The sequence below is a fragment of the Crotalus tigris genome, unplaced genomic scaffold (assembly GCF_016545835.1).
Source record: "Crotalus tigris isolate CLP2741 ecotype Arizona unplaced genomic scaffold, ASM1654583v1 scf7180000017690.20705106771:4171800, whole genome shotgun sequence".
Taxonomy (NCBI): Eukaryota; Metazoa; Chordata; class Lepidosauria; order Squamata; family Viperidae; genus Crotalus; species Crotalus tigris.
The window spans coordinates 3,200,654-3,219,661 of NW_024096569.1; the positions used below are offsets into that span (position 1 = coordinate 3,200,654).

The following is a 19,008-nucleotide window of genomic DNA, read 5'->3' on the forward strand; positions in this document are numbered from 1 at the left end:
CACGGTCAGAAGATCAAAATTCAAAAGCTTGGCAAGCAGACTTGTATTTAATAATAATGATAATGATAACAACAACAACAATAAATAATGCTGATAATAATAATGGTAATAATAATAATAATAATGGTAATCATAATGACAATAATTATAATAATAACAATAATAAAAATGGTAATCATAATGATGGTGATAATGATAATAATAATAATGATGATAATAATGATAATAACAATGGTAATAAATAATAATAACAACAATGATAATAATAATAATAATCGTAATGGTAATGGTAATAAATAATGATAATAATCATAATGGTAATGGTAAATAATGATAATGATAATGGTAATAATAATGGTAATGGTAATAATAATAAATATTAATAATAATGATAATAATAATATAATGATAATAATAATGATGATAATGATAATAATAATAATGGTAATCATAATGATATTAATGGTAATAATAATGATGATAATGATAATAATAACAATGGTAATAAATAATAATAATGGTAATAATAATAATCGTAATAGTAATGGTAAATAATGATAATGGTAACGATAATGGTAATAATAATGGTAATGGTAATAATGATAATAATGGTAATAATAATAAATAATGATGATGATAATAATATAATAATAATAATGATGATAATGATAATAATAATGTAATCATAATGATAATAATGGTAATAATAATGATGATAATAATAATAACAATGGTAATAAATAATAATAATAATGGTAATGGTAATAAATAATGATAATGATAATGAGAATGGGAATAATAATAATGATAATAATAATATGATAATGATGATGATAGTGATGATGATGATGATGATGATGATGATGATAATAATAATAATAATAATAATAATAATAATAATAATAATAATAATGTTGGAAGGGAACTTGGGAGGTCCTCTAGTCCAACCCGCCCCTGCTCAGGCAGACAACCATATACCATTTCAGACAAATTTATGACCGTTCCAGTGTCCCAAGGTCACGTGATCCCCACCTTTTGCCACCTTCAGACATGTCAAGTCCAATGGGGAAGCCAGATTCACTTAACGTCCGGCTGGCTAACTTATCAATTCACTGAACGACATGGGGCAAGGAAGGTCGTCAAACGAGGCCAAACTCCCTGAACCAACAAAACTGGGGTCAATTGCTGTGGTTTATTTATTCCTTATTCTGTTTTTCTCCAAGAGCAGCTTTACGGGAGGGGGGAAAAAATCGGTCAGCCTTTCCTCCCACCCCCACTACCTGATTTTGGGGGGGACCCCCAAGGACTCTCGGGGACGGGGAAAGCCAAGCACACGCCAGCGTCACGCCGTGCTCGTTTCAGGAGGGCTGGAAAGCCATGTTTCACCCGGCGGTGCGGGGGGAAAAAAAATTGCATTTTTTAAAAGCCTGCAGAGAGCAGGTTTTCTCCAAATGAGCTCAGCCCCGCTGGGCAATCCTCAGAGGGAAAAAAAAGGCCGGGCAGATTAAATGGGGCATCAACAAACTGACGCAGCTCCATCACACCAGCGGCTCACAACCTTGCGAACAGAACAAAAAAGATGGCGGAGAACAAGCCGTTTGCTAACCGATCAGCCTGTTTAAGGCAATCGAAAATATCCGCAAAAGTTTCTGGACGTGGGCGGTGTTTAGCATAACGGGTTAACCATTTTAAAACGGGTGGGCTTCAACCCCCAGAATTCCCCAGCCGGCGTCTGTTAACTGCCCACTTTAGAATAGAACAGAACAGTATAACAGAGTTGGAAGGGACCTTGGAGGTCATCTAGTCCAACCCCTTGCTCAGGCAGGAGACCCTAGACCAGGGGTAGACCACCTGGGCTCTTTTATGACTGGTGGACTTCAACTCCCAGAATTCCTGAGCCATCCATGCTGAGGGGAAAAGGAGAGTTTCTAATCTGAGCCAGGCTGGCTCAGGAATTCTGGGAGTTGAAGTCCACGAATCCTAAAAGAGCCAAGGTTGCCTACCCCTGCCCTAGACCATTTCAGACAAATGGCTCTCCAGTCTCTTCTTAAAAACTTCCAGTGTTGGAGCATTCACCACTTCTGGTGGCAAGTCGTTCCGCTGGTTAATTGTTCTCACTGTCAGGAAATTCCTCTTTAGTTCTACGCTGCTTTTCTCCTTGATTAATTTCCATCCGTTGCGTCTTGTCCTGCCTTCAGATGCTTTGGAGAATAGCTTGACACCCCCCCTTCATATCATATCATCATCATATCACCCTGGCCCTTCCCTTCATTAAACGTTATTCTTCCTTCTTTAAAAATCAGTCATTCATGAGGTAAATGTCTGGTTTAAAATGCCGCCAGTTTCCAGGCTACACAGCTCTCTTCCCAGCCAAAGAGTCCTGTGACACCCCAACCTTGGATATTGATTTCTCTAGGATCCGCTTCCCAGTTTTTTCTTACCTTGTCATCCAGTTCTTGACCGCAAAATTCCAGCTGGACAAACTCATTGGTGCGGGACACCTCTTCGGCTTCAATCTGCCAACAAAAAGGGCCCAGAAATTCACCTCAAGACAGGAAAAAGCCGCAAGATAACCTGCCTGCCCTTTTCTTGAAATACATGCAGCTAGTCCTCAAGGGATGACTGCCCTTGGGGGGGGGCAGAATTTCTGTTGCTAAGCAAGGCTTGGTGTGAAGTGAGTCGGGCCTGCCTTTGTGAGCCATTTTGCCACGGGCTGTTAAGCAAATCATTGCAGTTGTTAAGGGGATCGCACGGTCGCTAAGCGAATCCGGCTTATCCCTCATTGGTTTGGCTTGTCGGAAGGTCGCAAATGGGGATCACGTGACCAGAGAATAGTGCAGCCGACATAAGTACATGCCAGTTGCCAAGTGTCCGAGTTTTGATCATGTGATCACGGGGATGCTGCAATGGTCGTATGTACGAGGACCGATTGTAAACTTCTTTTTTCAGGTCTGTGGTAACTTTTAATGGTCGAAACGAATTGTTGTAATTGGAGACTATTTGTATTCTGTTTACTACTAAACTCTTCTCGTTGATATTCACTAAAGAACTTAATATATTCTAATTCGAACTAAGCATCACCCATCAATTCATCGCTCCCACCCTATATTTGAAATCTCTGGGGCTTAAATTCCTGCATACCAAGAGCTGACGGTCATTAGATGAGACAAGTGAATACTTAGTTCAAATCCCTTTTTTTCCTGTGAAGCACACAGCCCATGCCACCTTATAAGGTTGTGGTGCAGGTAAGATAGAACAAGAAAGGCAGATTGAAAATATTTGCAAAATTACAGTAAGAATCTGCTCTCCTGTTTTCAAAAGCCAGAAGAGATAACTCTTGTAAGTAAGCCAAGCTGCACACTGGGGGGGGGGAAGCTAAATGTTGATTACCAGAGGACGACACTAGTGGGATCAAGGTCAGCTTCTCCTAGCTGTTACGAGACTGATGGTCCCAACGCATCTTAGCTTTCAATTAAAATAAATTTTCGCCCGTGGTTCTAGACTACATGAAACCCAGATTGTGTTTCTGATCAGATCAGGCTGTTTCCATCGCTCCTACAATTCCTCGCATTAGGCCATGTTCCCTGCCTTTCCCCCCCACCCTCTGAATTATCCTTGGTTTCCCCTTGTTCTTCTGTAAAATTAAGATTATTTCTCATTTCTTTTTTCTCCTGCCCCCTCCCCTGGATTTATGTACCGTGATGGTTGAATTCTCCAAAATCTCTCCATTTAGCAATGCCAATTCCTTAGTAACCTTCGTCTGGGAGACAATCTGGAGATGAAAAGATAGAATTAATGTTTGGATGGATGGATGGATGGATAGCTAGCAAGACATGAAAATGGTGATAGATAGATAGATAGATAGATAGATAGATAGATAGATAGATAGATAGATAGATTAAAAGAAAGAATATGGATAGATAGAAAGAAAATGGATAGATAGAAAGAAGATGGATAGATAGATAGATAGATAGACAGAGATAAATAGAGATAGATAGATAGATAGATAGATATAGATAGATAAAAGGCAGATAGATTATAGATAGAGATAGATAGATAGATAGATAGATAGATAGATATAGATAGATAAAAGGCAGATAGATTATAGATAGAGATAGATAGATAGATAGACAGACAGACAGACAAAGATAGAAGATGGATAGATGGATAGATAGATAGATAGATAAATAGACAGACAGACACAGACAAGATAGATAGATAGATAGACAGACAGACAGATATAGATAGATAGACAGATAAAAGGCAGATAGATAGATGATAGATAGATAGATGGATGGATAGATAGATAGACAGACAGACAGACAGACAGAAGAGGGATAGACAGACAGACAGATAGATAGACAGACAGAAGATGGATAGATAGATAGATAGATAGATAGATAAGATAGAAGATGGATAGATAGATTGATGGACACATAGATAAAAGGCAGATAGATAGATAGTAGACAGACAGACCAATAAATAAATGATAGATCGATAAATAGATAGATAGATAGATAGATAGATAGATAGAAACAGATAGAAAGAAAGAATGATAGATGATAGATTGAGTGATATACAGGTGATAGATAATTAATAAATGGATGTACATAGGGAGATGATAGACAGACAGACAGGTAAGTAGACAGACACAGAGAGAGAGAGAGACAAAAAGAAAGAGAGGGGTGTGTGTGTGAGAGATGGACGGACGGACAGATGGACAGACAGAGGCCCCTCCTACCTGCCCCAGGGAGCATTCGGTGAGGCCAATCAACATCCCAACCTCAAGGCTCTCTTCGGAATCACTTTGTTCCTCAACGTCAAACACCTGGAATCTCAGATTCTGCATCTCCTCAAAGAAGTAATCCAGGGCGAAGATGTGGGCAAAAACTGGGTTCCGGGACCCGCGCAGGACTTCCGACTGCCCCACCTGGGGAAGGAAAGGAGAGGGGGGGGAGGTGCGAGGAAGCCCAGAGAGAGTATCCCACTTGGGAGAAAAGTCGGAAGATGTTTTTAGCAAGTATTGGAGGTTTGATTTGGCTGTACCTTTGTAAAGAGGAATATCGCATTTCCTGGGTTCTTTTTTTCTTTTCTTTTTTTGATGCTTATCATCTTGCAAAACAGTGTTTTTTCCTCAACTTCAGCAACATTAAGACAAGTGGACTTCATCTCCCAGAATTCCCCAGCCAGCATGAAGGAGGGAAGGAGGGGGGGTGGAGGAAGAAGGGAAAGAGAGAGGGAGGAAAGAGGGGAAGGGAGGGAGGAAGAGAGGAAGGAAGGAAAGAAGGAAGGGGGAAGGAAGGAAGGAAGGAAAGGAGGAAGGAAGGAAGGAAGGAAGGAAGGAAGGAAGGAAGGAAGGAAGGAGGGAGGGAGGGAGGAAAGGAAGGAGGGAGAAAGGAGGAAAGAAGGAAGGAAAAGAGGGAGGGAGGAAAGAAAGGAGGGAGGAAGGTAGGAAAGGAAGAAGGAAGGGGGAAGGAAGGGAGGAAGGAAAGGAGGAAGGAAGGAAATAAGAGGAGGGAAGGAAAGGAGGGAGGGAGAAAGGAGGAAAGAAGGAAGGAAAGGAGGGAGGGAGGGAGGAAAGAAAGGAGAGAGGAAGGTACAAAAGGAGGGAGGAAGGAAGGAAGGGGGAGGAAGGAAGGAAGGAAAGGAGGGAGGGAGGAAGGAAAGGAGGGAGGAAGGAAGGAAAGGAGGGAAGGAAGGAAAGGAGGGAAGGAAGGAAAGGAGGGAAGGAAGGAAGGAAAGGAGGGAGGGAGGAAGGAAAGGAGGGAAGGAAGGAAGGAAAGGAGGGAAGGAAGGAAGGAAAGGAGGGAAGGAAGCAAAGGAGGGAAGGAAGGAAGGAAAGGAGGGAGGAAGGAAGGAAAGGAGGAGGGAGGAAAGAAAGGAGGGAGGAAGGGAGGAAAGGAGGGAGGGAGGAAGGAAGGAAGGAAGGAAGGAAGGAAGGAAGGAAGGAAGGAAGGGGGAAGGGAGGGAGGAAATATTCCCACTCACTTCCAACCAGCAGTTAAGCCCTTCATTTTCCCTCTAATGCAATGGAAACCATGCTTGAGCAGGGGGGCTGGACTAGAAGACCTCCAAGGTCCCTTCCAGCTCTATTTTATTCATTTTAAGATGGGTGGACTTCAACTCCCAGAATTCACCAGACAGCCTGAGGGAGGGAAGGGAGGGAGGAAGGAAATATTGCCAGCCACTTCCAAGTGGCAATTCAGCCCTTCAATTTGCCTCTAATGCAGGGGGAGTCAACCTTGGCCCTTTTATGACTCGTGGACTTCAACTCCCAGAATTCCTGAGCCAGCTTAGCTGGCTCAGGAATTCTGGGAGTTGAAGTCCACGAGTCATAAAAGAGCCAAGGTTGACTCCCCCTGCTCTAATGCAATGGGAACCATTTAAAGACGGGTGGACTTCAACTCCCAGAATTCACCAGACAGCATGAGGGAGGGAACCATTTAAAGACGGGTGGACTTCAACTCCCAGAATCCCTCAGCCAGCATGGGGGAGGCCCAGATTTTTTTTTTTAATTTTTTGTTTTAAAGCCTTACCTCATTCCATTGTCCATCGCTGAGCAACTGAATCATCAGACGCGGGTCAGGTTTAATCTTGGCTTCTCGGTCCGGCAGGCCCCAGCAGGAGACTCGAAGTTCGACCCGGGAAGCCCCCAAAGCCACAGGCTGGGAATCGGCCCCTTCAGACATGATGGAAGCTAAAACAAGGGAAGGAGAGAAGGAGTGAAAGAGAGAGAGGGAGGGAGGGAGGGATAGGCCGGAGGACTGGAGTCCTCTGGCAGGTGGAAGATCCCTGTGGGGAGATGCTGGCTGGCTGTGGATGATGGGAACAGCGACCCAGCGGATTTTAGAAGATGCCTGCTTTGGGAACCATTGTCCTAAAGCAGTGGTTCTCGACCTTTTTAATGCCGCGACCCCCAACCGGTCGTAAGTCGAGGACTACTCAACTGATGCAGCACCGTTTGCAGAATGGGACTTTTGGCGGGCTCAGCAGGGCAGAGACAGCCTGGACAATTCCTATTGGCTTTTGAAAGCCAATAGAATTAGACTCTATTCAAGAGAGTCTCTTCTATTGGCTTTCAAAAGCCAGTAGAATAAAAGGGAGGAGCACAGCTAAGGAAAAGGGGGAATAAATGGCGGACTGCATTGTTTGGCGACCCCCGTGAAATGGTCGTTCGACCCCAAATGGGGTCCCGACCCACAGGTGGAGAACCACTGTCCTAAAGGGATTGGTGTTAGGGTAGAGTTTAAGCATTTGAAGATGGGAAGGGGAAGACGGAGGGAGGGAGGAAAATAAATAAATAAGTAAGTAATTAAGGAAGGAAGGGAGGGAGGGAGGAAGGAAGGAAGGAAGGAAGGAAGGAAGGAAGGAAGGAAGGAAGGAAAAGAGGAAGGAACAAAAGAAGGCAGGCAGAAAGGAAGAAGAGAAGGAAGGAGGGAAAGGAGGAAAAATGGGAGGGAGGAAAGAAAGGGGAAGGGAGGGAGGGAGGAAGGAAAGGGAAAAGAGGAAGGAAGAAAAGAAAACAGGCAGGAAGAAGGAAGGAGGGAAAGAAAAAATGGAAGAAGGAGGAAAGCAAGAGAGGGAGGGAGGGAGGAAAGGGAAAAGAGGAAGGAAGAAAAGAAAGCAGGCAGGAAGGAAGAAGAGAAGGAGGAAGGAGGGAAAGGAAAAATGGAAGAAGGAGGAAAGCAAGAGAGGAAGGGAGGGAGGGAGGAAAGGGAAAAGAAGAAGGAAGAAAAGAAAGCAGGCGGGAAGGAAAAGAAGAAGGAAGGAGGGAATGGAGGAAAAATGGGAGAGGGAGGGAGGGAGGAAGGAAGGAAGGAAGGAAGGAAAGGGAACAGAGGAAGGAAGAAGAGAAGAAAGAAGGAGGGAAAGGAGGAAAAATGGGAGAGGGAGGGAGGGAGGAAGGAAGGAAGGAAGGAAGGAAAGGGAACAGAGGAAGGAAGAAGAGAAGAAAGAAGGAGGGAAAGGAGGAAAAATGGGAGAGGGAGGGAGAGAGGAAGGAAGGAAGGAAGGAAAGGGAACAGAGGAAGGAAGAAGAGAAGAAAGAAGGAGGGAAAGGAGGAAAAATGGAAGGAAGGGAGGAAAGCAAGAGGGGAAGGGAGGGAGGGAGGACGGAAAGGGAAAAGAGGAAGGAAGAAAGAGCCGAGGTGGCGCAGCAGTTAGAGTGCAGTACTGCAGGCCCCTTTAGCTGACTGTGTTCAGCAGGTCAGCGGTTCAAATCTCACCGGCTCAAGGTTGACTCAGCCTTCAATCCTTCCGGGGTAGGTAAAATGAGGACCCAGATTGTTGGGGGCAATGTAATATATATATATATACATTGCTTACTGGTGTACACCGCTTAGAGAGTGCTTGCACTTAAAGCGGTATATAAGTCTCATAAATAAATAAGAAATAAATAAAAGACAGGAAGGAAGGAAGGAAGGAAGGAAGGAAGGAAGGAAGGAAGGAAGGAAGGAAGGAAGGAAGAAGAAAAGGTAGGAAGGAAGGAGGGAGAGAAGAAGGGAGGAAGGAAAGAAGGAAAGGAGGAAGAAAGAATGAGAAAGAAAGAAAGGAAGGAAGGAAGGAAGGAAGGAAGGAAGGAAGGAAGAAGAAAAGGTAGGAAGGAAGGAGGGAGAGAAGAAGGGAGGAAGGAAAGAAGGAAAGGAGGAAGAAAGAATGAAAAGAAAGAAAGAAAGGAAGGAAGGAAGGAAGGAAGGAAGGAAGGAAGAAGAAAAGGTAGGAAGGAAGGAGGGAGAGAAGAAGGGAGGAAGGAAAGAAGGAAAGGAGGAAGAAAGAATGAAAAGAAAGAAAGAAAGGAAGGAAGGAAGGAAGGAAGGAAGGAAGGAAGGAAGGAAGGAAAAGAGGAAGGAACAAAAGAAGGCAAGCAGAAAGGAAGAAGAGAAGGAAGGAGGGAAAGGAGGAAAAATGGGAGGGAGGAAGGAAGGAAGGAAAAGGAAAAGAGAAAGGAAGCAAACAAAACAGGCAGGAAGAAGGAAGGAGGGAAAGGAAAAATGGAAGAAAGGGAGGAAAGCCAGAGAGGAAGGGAGGGAGGGAAGGGAAAAGAGGAAGGAAGAAAAGAAAGCAGGAAGGAAGAAGAGAAGAAGGAAAGAGGGAAAGGAGGAAAAATGGGAGAGGGAGGGAGAGAGAAAGGAAGGAAGGAAGGAGAAAACAAGGTAGGAAGGAAGGAGGGAGAGAAGAAGGGAGGAAGGAAAGAAGGAAAGGAGGAAGAAAGAATGAAAAGAAAGAAAGAAAGGAAGGAAGGAAGGAAGGAAGGAAGGAAGGAAGGAAGGAAGGGAACAGAGGAAGGAACAAAAGAAGGCAAGCAGAAAGGAAGAAGAGAAGGAAGGAGGGAAAGGAGGAAAAATGGGAGGGAGGAAAGAAAGGGGAAGGGAGGGAGGGAGGAAGGAAGGAAAAGGAAAAGAGGAAGGAAGCAAACAAAACAAGCAGGAAGAAGGAAGGAGGGAAAGGAAAAATGGAAGAAAGGGAGGAAAGCCAGAGAGGAAGGGAGGGAGGGAAGAGAAAAGAGGAAGGAAGAAAAGAAAGCAGGAAGGAAGAAGAGAAGAAGGAAAGAGGGGAAGGAGGAAAAATGGGAGAGGGAGGGAGAGAGGAAGGAAGGAAGGAAGGAAAGGGAACAGAGGAAGGAAGAAGAGAAGAAAGAAGGAAGGAATGGAGGAAAAATGGAAGGAAGGGAGGAAAGCAAGAGGGGAAGGGAGGGAGGGAGGGAGGGAGGACGGAAAGGGAAAAGAGGAAGGAAGAAAAGACAGGAAGGAAGGAAGAAGAAAAGAAGGCAGGAAGGAAGGAGGGAGAGAAGAAGGGAGGAAGGAAAGAGGGAAAGGAAGGGAGGGAGGGAGGGAGGAAGAAAGAAAGAATGAAAAAAAGAATGAAAGGAAGGAAGGAAGGAAGGAAGGAAGGAAGGAAGGAACGGGTGACCCAATTGTTTGAAAGGATAAACCCAGCCTGGCGTCCCATTGATGCCAACCCCTGCCAGAGGCCGGGCACAGCCCCCCTCGGCCGGGGATGGAAAGAGGGGCTTGGATGGACTTGGGAACTGGCTTCCTGGAAGATGGGGGGGGCCCTCCTGGGACTCCTGCCCCGTCCAACTTCTTCCCAGCTCCAGCAATGGGACCGGAAGGTGTGGGAGGCCAGCTGGCATTCCCACATTGGCACCTGCACTTGTGAGCCTGCAGGGTGCTGAGTTAGCTCCCTGGCCTTTGATTTATGACAGGGGGGTTTGGAGCGGGGGGGGGGAGTCAGCTGCCAGGGGATGTGAGTCAGGTCAAATTTAGGATGCTCCAGCAGCAGAATTAAAAAAAGAAAAAAAAAAATCTTTAAAGATGCTTTTTCCAATCTGGAGAACAGCCGGTTAAGATTTCAAGGGATGTAAAATGCTCAATCTGAACCCGGTTAAGATTTCCTAGGATGTAACATGGTCAATAGGAACCCGGTTAAGATTTCCAGGGACATAAAATGCTGAAGTTGAACACGGTTAAAATTTCCAGGGACATAAAATGCTCAATCTGAACCTGGTTAAGATTTCCAGAGACATAAAATGTGCAATCTGAACGCGGTTAAGATTTCCAGGGACGTAAAATGCTCAATCTGAACTCGGTTAAAATTTCCAGGGACGTAAAATGCTCAATCTGAACACGGTTAAAATTTCCAGGGACATAAAATGCTCAATCTGAACCTGGTTAAGATTTCCAGAGATGTAAAATGCTCAATCTGAACCTGGTCAAGATTTCCAGGGACGTAAAATGCTCAATCTGAACCCAATTAAAATTTCCAGGGACATAAAATGCTCAATCTGAACCTGGTTAAAATTTCCAGGGATGTAAAATGCTCAATCTGAACCTGGTCAAGATTTCCAGAGACGTAAAATGCTCAATCTGAACCTGGTTAAAATTTCCAGAGACGTAAAATGCGCAATCCGAACCCGGTTAAGATTTCCAGGGCCCTGGATGACAAAAGAGACTTTGTAAATCCAAGACCACTCCTGAAGGATTGATCTATTAATGGTTCTTCAAACTCGGTAGCAAAATGGAGCCTCCATGTTTCATGGCAGTGTACCTTTGGATACCAGCGTGCCGGGGGAGGTGGGGGAAACAGGTGGGAGAATGTAAAACAGCAAAGGAAGCATCCTAGCCTTTCTCATCTCTGATTTATGAGCCTCGTGGCTGCAATTGAGCTAGAAATAGGATGCTGGAGTAATTTTACTCTGGGTCTGATCCAGCACAGCTCTCTCAAAGGGCCGACACAGCACAAGCGGATGGAGATCAAAATGCATTTGTAGACGCTCCAATTATTTACCGGGAATGCTGGCAAATAAACAGCAACCAAGCTTCAGGCACCACAGTTATGCCCCAGTTGGATTTCCGAGAGGGAGGGGCCCCACCCGGGAGCATTCTGCTGCCATTTTGACTTTTTTGACCCACTCTGACGATGCCGCTTGAGAGGAAGACATGAAGAGTTTGAAAAATAAGCTTCAAGTTCAGCATGTGCCATGAGAAAGGTTTTCTGGGGAAAGGAAGGCAGCCACAAATTTTGTGCATTTGTGTGTGTGCGTGTGTTTGTGAGTCGAAAGTTTGCTTCCCACACAGAACTTTTGTCATATTTGTTTTTTTGTCATGTTTATGGAGTGTGTATCGGTGACCCTTTGAGAGTGGTACGCAACGAAATTTCATTTTAATGCATGCCGGTTGGTGTACACTCAAAGGGACAATAAAACTATTTTTCTATTCTATTTTAAAATAAAATAAATAAATTCTGGAATGGGCAATTAATAACTGTGGCCCTCACTCTGCATGGTTTCCCCTTCAATGCCGTTCGCGGAGGAGTGCCACGGTGACACCCTGCATGAGTTTCTGTTCTCTGGGGGAGGAAAGGCCCTGTTCTCCACGGTGTGTGTAACAACACACACCCGGTACAGCTTCCAGTGTGCCACGCAGTGCTGATTGAATGGAGACTAACAGGTCAAGTACTCAAACAGAGATTCAACAGGGAGAATCCCTGATGGTGCGTCCTGTTTGCAGAACGGGATTTGGGGGGGAGGGGGACAAGCGTCCCAAGCCCCACCCAGAATAAATACAGGTAATCCTCGACTTAACGACCATCCCTGACCCCAAATTTTCTGACGTTGGTTCAGTGAATTTTGCCCCGTTTTACGGCCTTCCTTGCCACCATTGTTAAGTGAATCACAGCCATTGTTAAGTGAATCTGTCTTCCCTTTTGAATAGAACAGGGGTCTTCAAACTTGGCCCTTCTATGACTTGTGGACTTCAACTCCCAGAATTCCTCAGCCAGCGTGAGGGAACTATGGCCCTTTGATAACTTGTGGGCTTCAACTCCCAGAATTCCTCAGCCAGCGTGAGGGAACTATGACCTTTTGATGACTTGTGGACTTCAACTCCCAGAATTCCTCAGCCAGGTGTGCCTGGCTGAGGAATTCTGGGAGTTGAAGTCCACAAGTCATCAAAGGGCCGAGTTATGAAGACCCCTGGAATAGAATGTTCTTACTGTCATTGTGTAATTCACAACGAAATGAATTTGCTTGTCAGAAGGTTGCAAAAGGGGATCGCAGGACACACACACACACACACACCGCCGGGACACTGCAACCGTCATAAATACGAGTCAGTTGCCAAGCCACCGAATTTTGATCACGTGACCATAGGGATGTTGCAACGGCTGTTAAGTGTGGAAAAACGGTCATAAGTCATTTTTTTTCAGTGCCGTTGACATTATGAATAGTCACTAAACAAAGCGTTGTAAGTCGAGGACCACTTGTACAGAAAAGGGGTCTCCAAACTGAATTATTTTCCCAGTGAATTATGTAGGAGGATGTTAAGATAATTAAGTCCCCGCTTTATCTTAATTAATGGCCAAGTGTTACTTTAATGCCCAAATATTACATTCTTTACAGCAGAAATAGGTTTCATGCCAGCCTTAGGAAATCTATCCAGGAGGTCAGTAGGGCCTGGTCAAAAAAGTCAAAATGGCTGCCAAAATAGTGCAGTGGAAATTTCCTTGCATTGATCAGCATCCTTGTGGCTGCAATTTGAATTTATTTTTTTTACTATATTCAGATATTCCCACAAATGAATACATGGTGCTCTGAGGCGATCAGTGAATCAAAAAAAAAAATTGACTTATTTTGAAAAAAACGAAAAACTAAAGCAAGGAATGAACCGCATTTTTTGCCTCTTAAGCAGGGCTTTTTTTCTCATAGAACTCCCAGAACGGAGTTCCGGCACCATATTTGGATGGAACCTTGTAGGGTAGGCAAGGCGGGTTGTATGACGTGTGTGTGTTCTGGCACCTTTTTTTTTTTCTTAAGAAAAAAAGCACTGCTGTTAAGTGTGTAAAAAAGCTCTGATTTTCACCATGCCGGGAATGCCATTCTTGGATGCTGTGTAAGCTGGAGGGCAAAATCCAATTTAATTTGAGGAAAGAAAATAGATTTTTTTTTCTCCCAGGAAGAATTGCCCTAAAAGGACCGCATTTAAAAAGCATGATTAAAAGAAAAAAGGGGCTGATTAATTGGTAGTTTTCCACTGGAAGTCATTCAGTTAAGGGCCGGCTGTGCAATCTATTCAGAGAATTACAAAACCCATCAGGCAGCTGGGAGTGCCTCATTGGAACTCTTAGAGCGACACCCAGTTCAGATGTTGCTAAGAAGTCCCAAAGAACCACACGATGGGGGAGAACAAGTCCCGATTCTCAACGGGAATAATATTATTAATAAAATCAAATTCATAGCACGGAACCAAGAGTCTTTAAAAGAGATACCCAATGGAAACTAGCCCAGTTTAAAAAAAGAAAAAATTGCAGATGCGTAGAAAACACAGGTTGAAAAGTACCTTAGAGATCATCTAGACCAGACATGTCAAACTCGTGACGTCACATAACGTCGCGCAACGTATCGGAGCTTTTTTGCCATTGCCGGCAATGGAGTGGGCGCAGCTCCGGTACGATGAAACAGCCCGTGGGTTGGCAGTTTGACACCCCTGATCTATACTAATCCCCCCTGCCTAGTGCCAAAGATCATCTAGACTAACCCCTTCTCTAATGCAAAAGATCATCTAGACTAACCACTTGCCAAGTGCAAAAGATCATTCTAGACTAATGCCCTATCTATTTCAAAAGAGCATATTTTTAATTAATTTATTGCAAAATCTAATTATTTTCCAAAAGAGGAAAGTGAGCCAGCAGCTGAGCGGGTTCGTGAATTATCCTAGTTAGGTCTTTTAGTCTTAATTTGGTAGCTTAGCCGCAAATTCTGCAAAGGTGTGGGAGCTTAAATAAAATTTTATTAATTGTTGAGATAGGTTGCTTTTTCCCCCAGCTGCTTTTTTTTGTGTTATTTATGGTTTGGGGTTGGTGTTTTGCTCCTGTTTTAATGTCCACATGGTCCTTGACTTACGGCCACAATTTCCGTTGCAAAGCAAGACACACGTGAAGTGAATTTTGCCCACGTTTTACCATGTTTCTTGCCGTGGACGTTAAGCGAATCGCCGCAGCAGTGAAGTTTGTCACATGGTTGTTAAGTGGCTTCCCTGTTGACTTGGCGTGTCAGAAGGTCGCAAAAGGGGATCCTGTGATCCCGTGACTGTCATAAACATGAACCGGGTGCCAAACAACCGAATTTTGATCACGTGACCATGGGGGGCATGCTGCAACGGTCGTTAAGTGTGAAAAATGGGCATCAATCCCTTTTTTCGGTGCCGTTGTGATTTGGAATGGCCACTAAACAAAGCACTGTAAGTCGAGGACTATCTGTATAGTTAGACACGCCTCCAGAGTCATGCATTTTGAGAAGGATGTCCATAGGAAATTAATACATAAATAAGAATAATTGGTGGCCTTATCAATACCTTGCAGCAATTGAATACGTACGCTCTCTGTTGCGTGAAAAAATGACAACTTTCTCCCATAAATTCACCACGGCCAAGAGTTCTACAGTGTGGGGAAAAATGCACGCACTTTCCCCCCCACAAACCTCATAATCTTTTGATACCCTTTGTCCCAATGAAGCAGCCAGAAGGTCATCCCCTTTTGACTGAATGCCTCACCTACCTAAACAGATACTATGCTTAAGTTCCTTCCTATCTCTTCCTGTCTTTGTCAGTTCTTTCTCCTTTTGATCTACCTGCATTTGTTCTTACCTGGTCTTTGACCATGTAATGTGTTACTAGAAAATAATTGCTTACATGAAGGAATTTTTCAATGAAGAAGCTTTATGTCAGCATCTAATGGTTAAACTTATGAATGTAAAATGTCAGCATTTAATGGTAAAGCCTATGTATGTAACAAGTATATAAGAAGCAATAAACTTGGAGTTTGTCAAGCTGTGTCCTGCAGCTTCCAACCTCTCTCAAGACATGCTTGTGTCTTTTTCTTAGCGTCTTACACTACAGAGCCACAAAACTCGCACGCGCGCGCTCACAAGGGCACGCAAATACACTTTATTTTAATAAATCTCTTTTTTCTTGTGTCGCTGGTGAAGAGAAGCCACATATCCTTAATTGCTGCACTGTATACTAAATTAGGGGAATTGAGGACAATTTGGAACATTGCAGGAGTGTAATGAATCAACAATCAGCATCTCAAGATCACACCACACACAATGTGCCGGTCACGCCGGCACAACCCGTGGAGAGAGAAGGTGGAAAATTGTTAGCAAATTGTGTGTGTTGTCACTAAAGCCATTCGGGGCGTCAGTTGTCACAACGGCACCGCGAAAACAAGCAAGAACAAGCCACGGGCGAAAAACGTGCGTGTAAACACAAGAAGCGCAAAGGAACAACTGTCAAACCCCGAACCTTTTAAATATCTTTTACGTATTTGCCTTGTAACCGTGTTCCTCCGAAGGAAGCATCGGTTTGAATGGCCAAAAAAACTCCCTCCGCAGCTCACAAGCATGTGCAGAGTGCAATTGCACCCTTGCTTCTTGTGTTCTTTGCTGTAGTAAATCAGGCTATCTCTGGACCGGCCACACCTGGGTGCGGATCCCATTTCCCCTCCCCCCCACACACAAACAAATGCACCCCAATCTAGCAGGTCTAAAGGAGAGAAAGGTGGAGCATCCACGTGCAAAGGCAATCTATCTGATAACCAAAGGGAGGGGGGGTATTTCTTTACTCCCAGAAGAAGAAAAAAAACGGAGTGTAAACGAAGAAGCCGAAGAATGAAGAAAAATTGCAGAAGTTCCTACGAAAAGGATGTCAACCGCCCCAAAGTGGGGAACACGACTTTAGAGTGCGTTGCAGCTGGTTAAAAAAAAAAAATTAAAAAATCACACAAGGTTGTTCCATTACATAACACAGTTATGCAACATCCCTCCATGTACCCCCCCCTCCCCACCCAGCTGGTTCGGCCAAAGGGATGAGATAGATAGTTCCTTCAGCTTTGCCACAGCCTCCAAGCCCTTATGAGGTACACTGCTCCTGAATCTGGAGGCTCTATTTGGCTGGGTCCAATTAATCTGGCTGGGTGGAGCCACCACCACCACCACCACCCCCACTCAGCTAGGCTGATCCTGAAGGAAAGACAGCCGCTTGGCTGCTAGGGTTTTTTCCCACAATCCCCCAAGAGTGGGGGGGGGGAGAAGGAACATGGGTAAGGGGATCCCCCGCTAGAAGCAGGACCCAGGATGATGGGAGAGAGATAAAGCCGGGCTTACAAAGCTCCGAATACGCTTCCAGGGACGCCCCAAGTCCTGAAGGTGCTGAAGGGACACGCCCGGGAGGAGGCAGGGAGGCAATGCGGGCCCCAGCTGGGAAGCATGGGGCTTGTGGTCCACCCAGCAGCAGGGAACCTGGGTAAAGCAGGCTGGGACGAGGCGCAGGGCCGGTCCGGGAGGAGGGAAGCCGAGCCCCCCCCCTGAGCGGCAACGCTTGCTCCCCGCACACCGGACCCCAAAGCGAGCAGCGGCTCGGTCGTGGGAAAGTGGCCAAACTCGGAAGTGGGGAGCCTCCAAAGTTGGGCTGGGCAGGGGTGGGGTGGGGGCCCTCAACCTACCCACTGGGTCCTCCCTGTGAGGAGGAGGAGGAGGAGAAGGGAGGCAGCCCCCCTCAGGGAAACCTCCCCAACTTCGGGACTACAAAGCCCATCTTCCCCGGCCCGAAATCTCCCCCGTGCATCCCCCCACCGCCTAAGGACCCCCTCCCCGCAGAGAAGCGACGGAGCCCTCTCAGGGAAACCTCCCTAATTTAGGGACTATAAAGCCCATCTCCCCCGGCCCGGTCTCCCCCGTGCACCCCCCTACCGCCTCCCTCCCCGCGGAGAAGGGACGGAGCCCCCTCAGGGAAACCTCCCCAATTCAGGGACTATAAAGCCCATCTCCCCAGCCCGAAGTCTCCCCCGTGCACCCTCCCCCCACCGCCTAAGGACCCCCTCCCTGCAGAGAAGGGAGAGAGCCCCTTCAGAGAAACCTCCCCAACTTCGGGACTACAAAGCCCATCTCCCCCGGCCCGAAGTCTCCCCCGTGCATCCCCCCACCGTCTAAGGACCCTCCTCCCCGCAGAGAAGGGACGGAGCCCCCTCAGAGAAACCTCCCCAAGTTAGGGACCACAAAGCCCATCTCCCCCGGCCCGAAGTCTCTCCCCCGTGCATCCCCCCCCACCGCCTAAGGACCCCCTCGCCGCATAGAAGGGACGGAGTCCCCTCACGGAAACCTCCCCAACTTCGGGATCACAAAGCCCATCTCCCCCGGCCCGAAGTCTCCCCCGTGCATCCCCCCACCGCCTAAGGACCCCCTCCCCGCAGAGAAGGGACGGAGCCCCCTGAGAGAAACCTGCCCAATTTAGGGACTACAAAGCCCATCTCCCCGGCCCGAAGTCTCCCCCGTGCATCCCCCCACCGCCTAAGGACCCCCTCCCCGCAGAGAAGGGACGGAGCCCCCTCAGGGAAACCTCCCCAACTTAGGGGCCACAAAGCCCATCTCCCCCGGCCCGAAGTCTCCCCCGTGCACCCCCCATCGCCTAAGGACCCCCTCCCCGCGGAGAAGGGACGGAGCCCCCTCAGGGAAACCTCCCCAACTTCGGGACCACAAAGCCCATCTCTCCCGGCCCGAAGTCTCCCCCGTGCACCCCCCCCCGCCACCTAAGGACCCCCTCAGGGAAACCTCCCCAACGTCGGGACCACAAAGCCCATCTCCCCCGGCCCTAAGTCCGAAGTCTCTCTCCGCCCTCCCGTGCATCCATCCTCCCCCCCCCTCCAGCCCAGGGATGCAGCGGGCGGAGAGCATCCCCGGACCGGGACACACCCAACGGGGCGCAGCGGCCCGGGAGGGGTTGCGGACCGCAGCCGCGGAGGGCCCGGAGGGCGCCCGGGGCTTACCTGGCCCGGGGAGGCAGGCAGGCGGGTGGAGGGTCGGGGCTGGTGGGCGCTGGAGACCCTCCCGCTCCGCTTCGTCCTCCGGCTCCTCCGCCCGTCGGGAGACCCCCCGCACGCCGCTCCGGCCCCGCGACCTCGCCGGCTGTCAGCTGAGAGCTTTCCGCGCGCCTCTCCGTCCGCTTCGCCGCCGCCGAGGCTCTGAGCCGCGGTCGGGTCCTCCCCCGCCCGCCCCGCCCCGCTCCGCGGCTCCTCCCCTCGGCAGACTCCGCAGTGCACGGGGCGGGAGGGAGGAGGGAGAGGGAGGGAGGGAGGGAGGGAGGAGAGCCCCCCCCCGCTCCTCCCCGCCCCGCTCCTTCACCCTCTCCTTCCTTCCTTCTTCCTTCCTCATCCTTTCCTCCCTCCCTCTCTCCCTTCCTTCCTTCCTTCTCTTTCTCCCTCTCTTTCCTCCCTCCTTCACCCTCTCCTTCATTCCTTCTTCCTTCCTCATCCTTCCCTCCCTCCCTCCTTCCTTCCTTCCTTCCTTCCCTTCCTTCCCTTTCTCCCTCCTTCACTCTCTCCTTCCTTCCTTCTTCCTTCCTCATCCTTTCCTCCCTCCCTTCCTCCCTCTTCCTTCCTTCCTTACCTTTCTCCCTCTTTCCTCCTTCCTTCACTCTCTCCATTCCTTCTTCTTTCCTCATCCTTTCCTCCCTCCCTTCC

At 47.2% G+C, this 19,008-nt stretch overlaps 1 protein-coding gene across 2 annotated transcripts in view; it reads right to left on the minus strand.

The window, feature by feature from the left end:
• CPNE6 (copine 6) overlaps positions 1–18,501 on the minus strand; it is a 33,343-nt gene extending 14,842 nt beyond the window's left edge. For both annotated transcript variants that reach the window (XM_039338082.1, XM_039338081.1), the window contains exons 1-5: positions 18,316–18,501; positions 6,537–6,697; positions 4,742–4,930; positions 3,698–3,772; positions 2,442–2,516 (exon numbers count right to left, since the gene is read on the minus strand). In XM_039338082.1, the coding sequence (XP_039194016.1) occupies positions 2,442–2,516; positions 3,698–3,772; positions 4,742–4,930; positions 6,537–6,689 (492 nt within the window). In that variant the 5' untranslated portion in view covers positions 6,690–6,697; positions 18,316–18,501. The remainder of the gene's footprint in view (positions 1–2,441; positions 2,517–3,697; positions 3,773–4,741; positions 4,931–6,536; positions 6,698–18,315) is intronic.
• Positions 18,502–19,008: the final 507 nt, after the last annotated feature.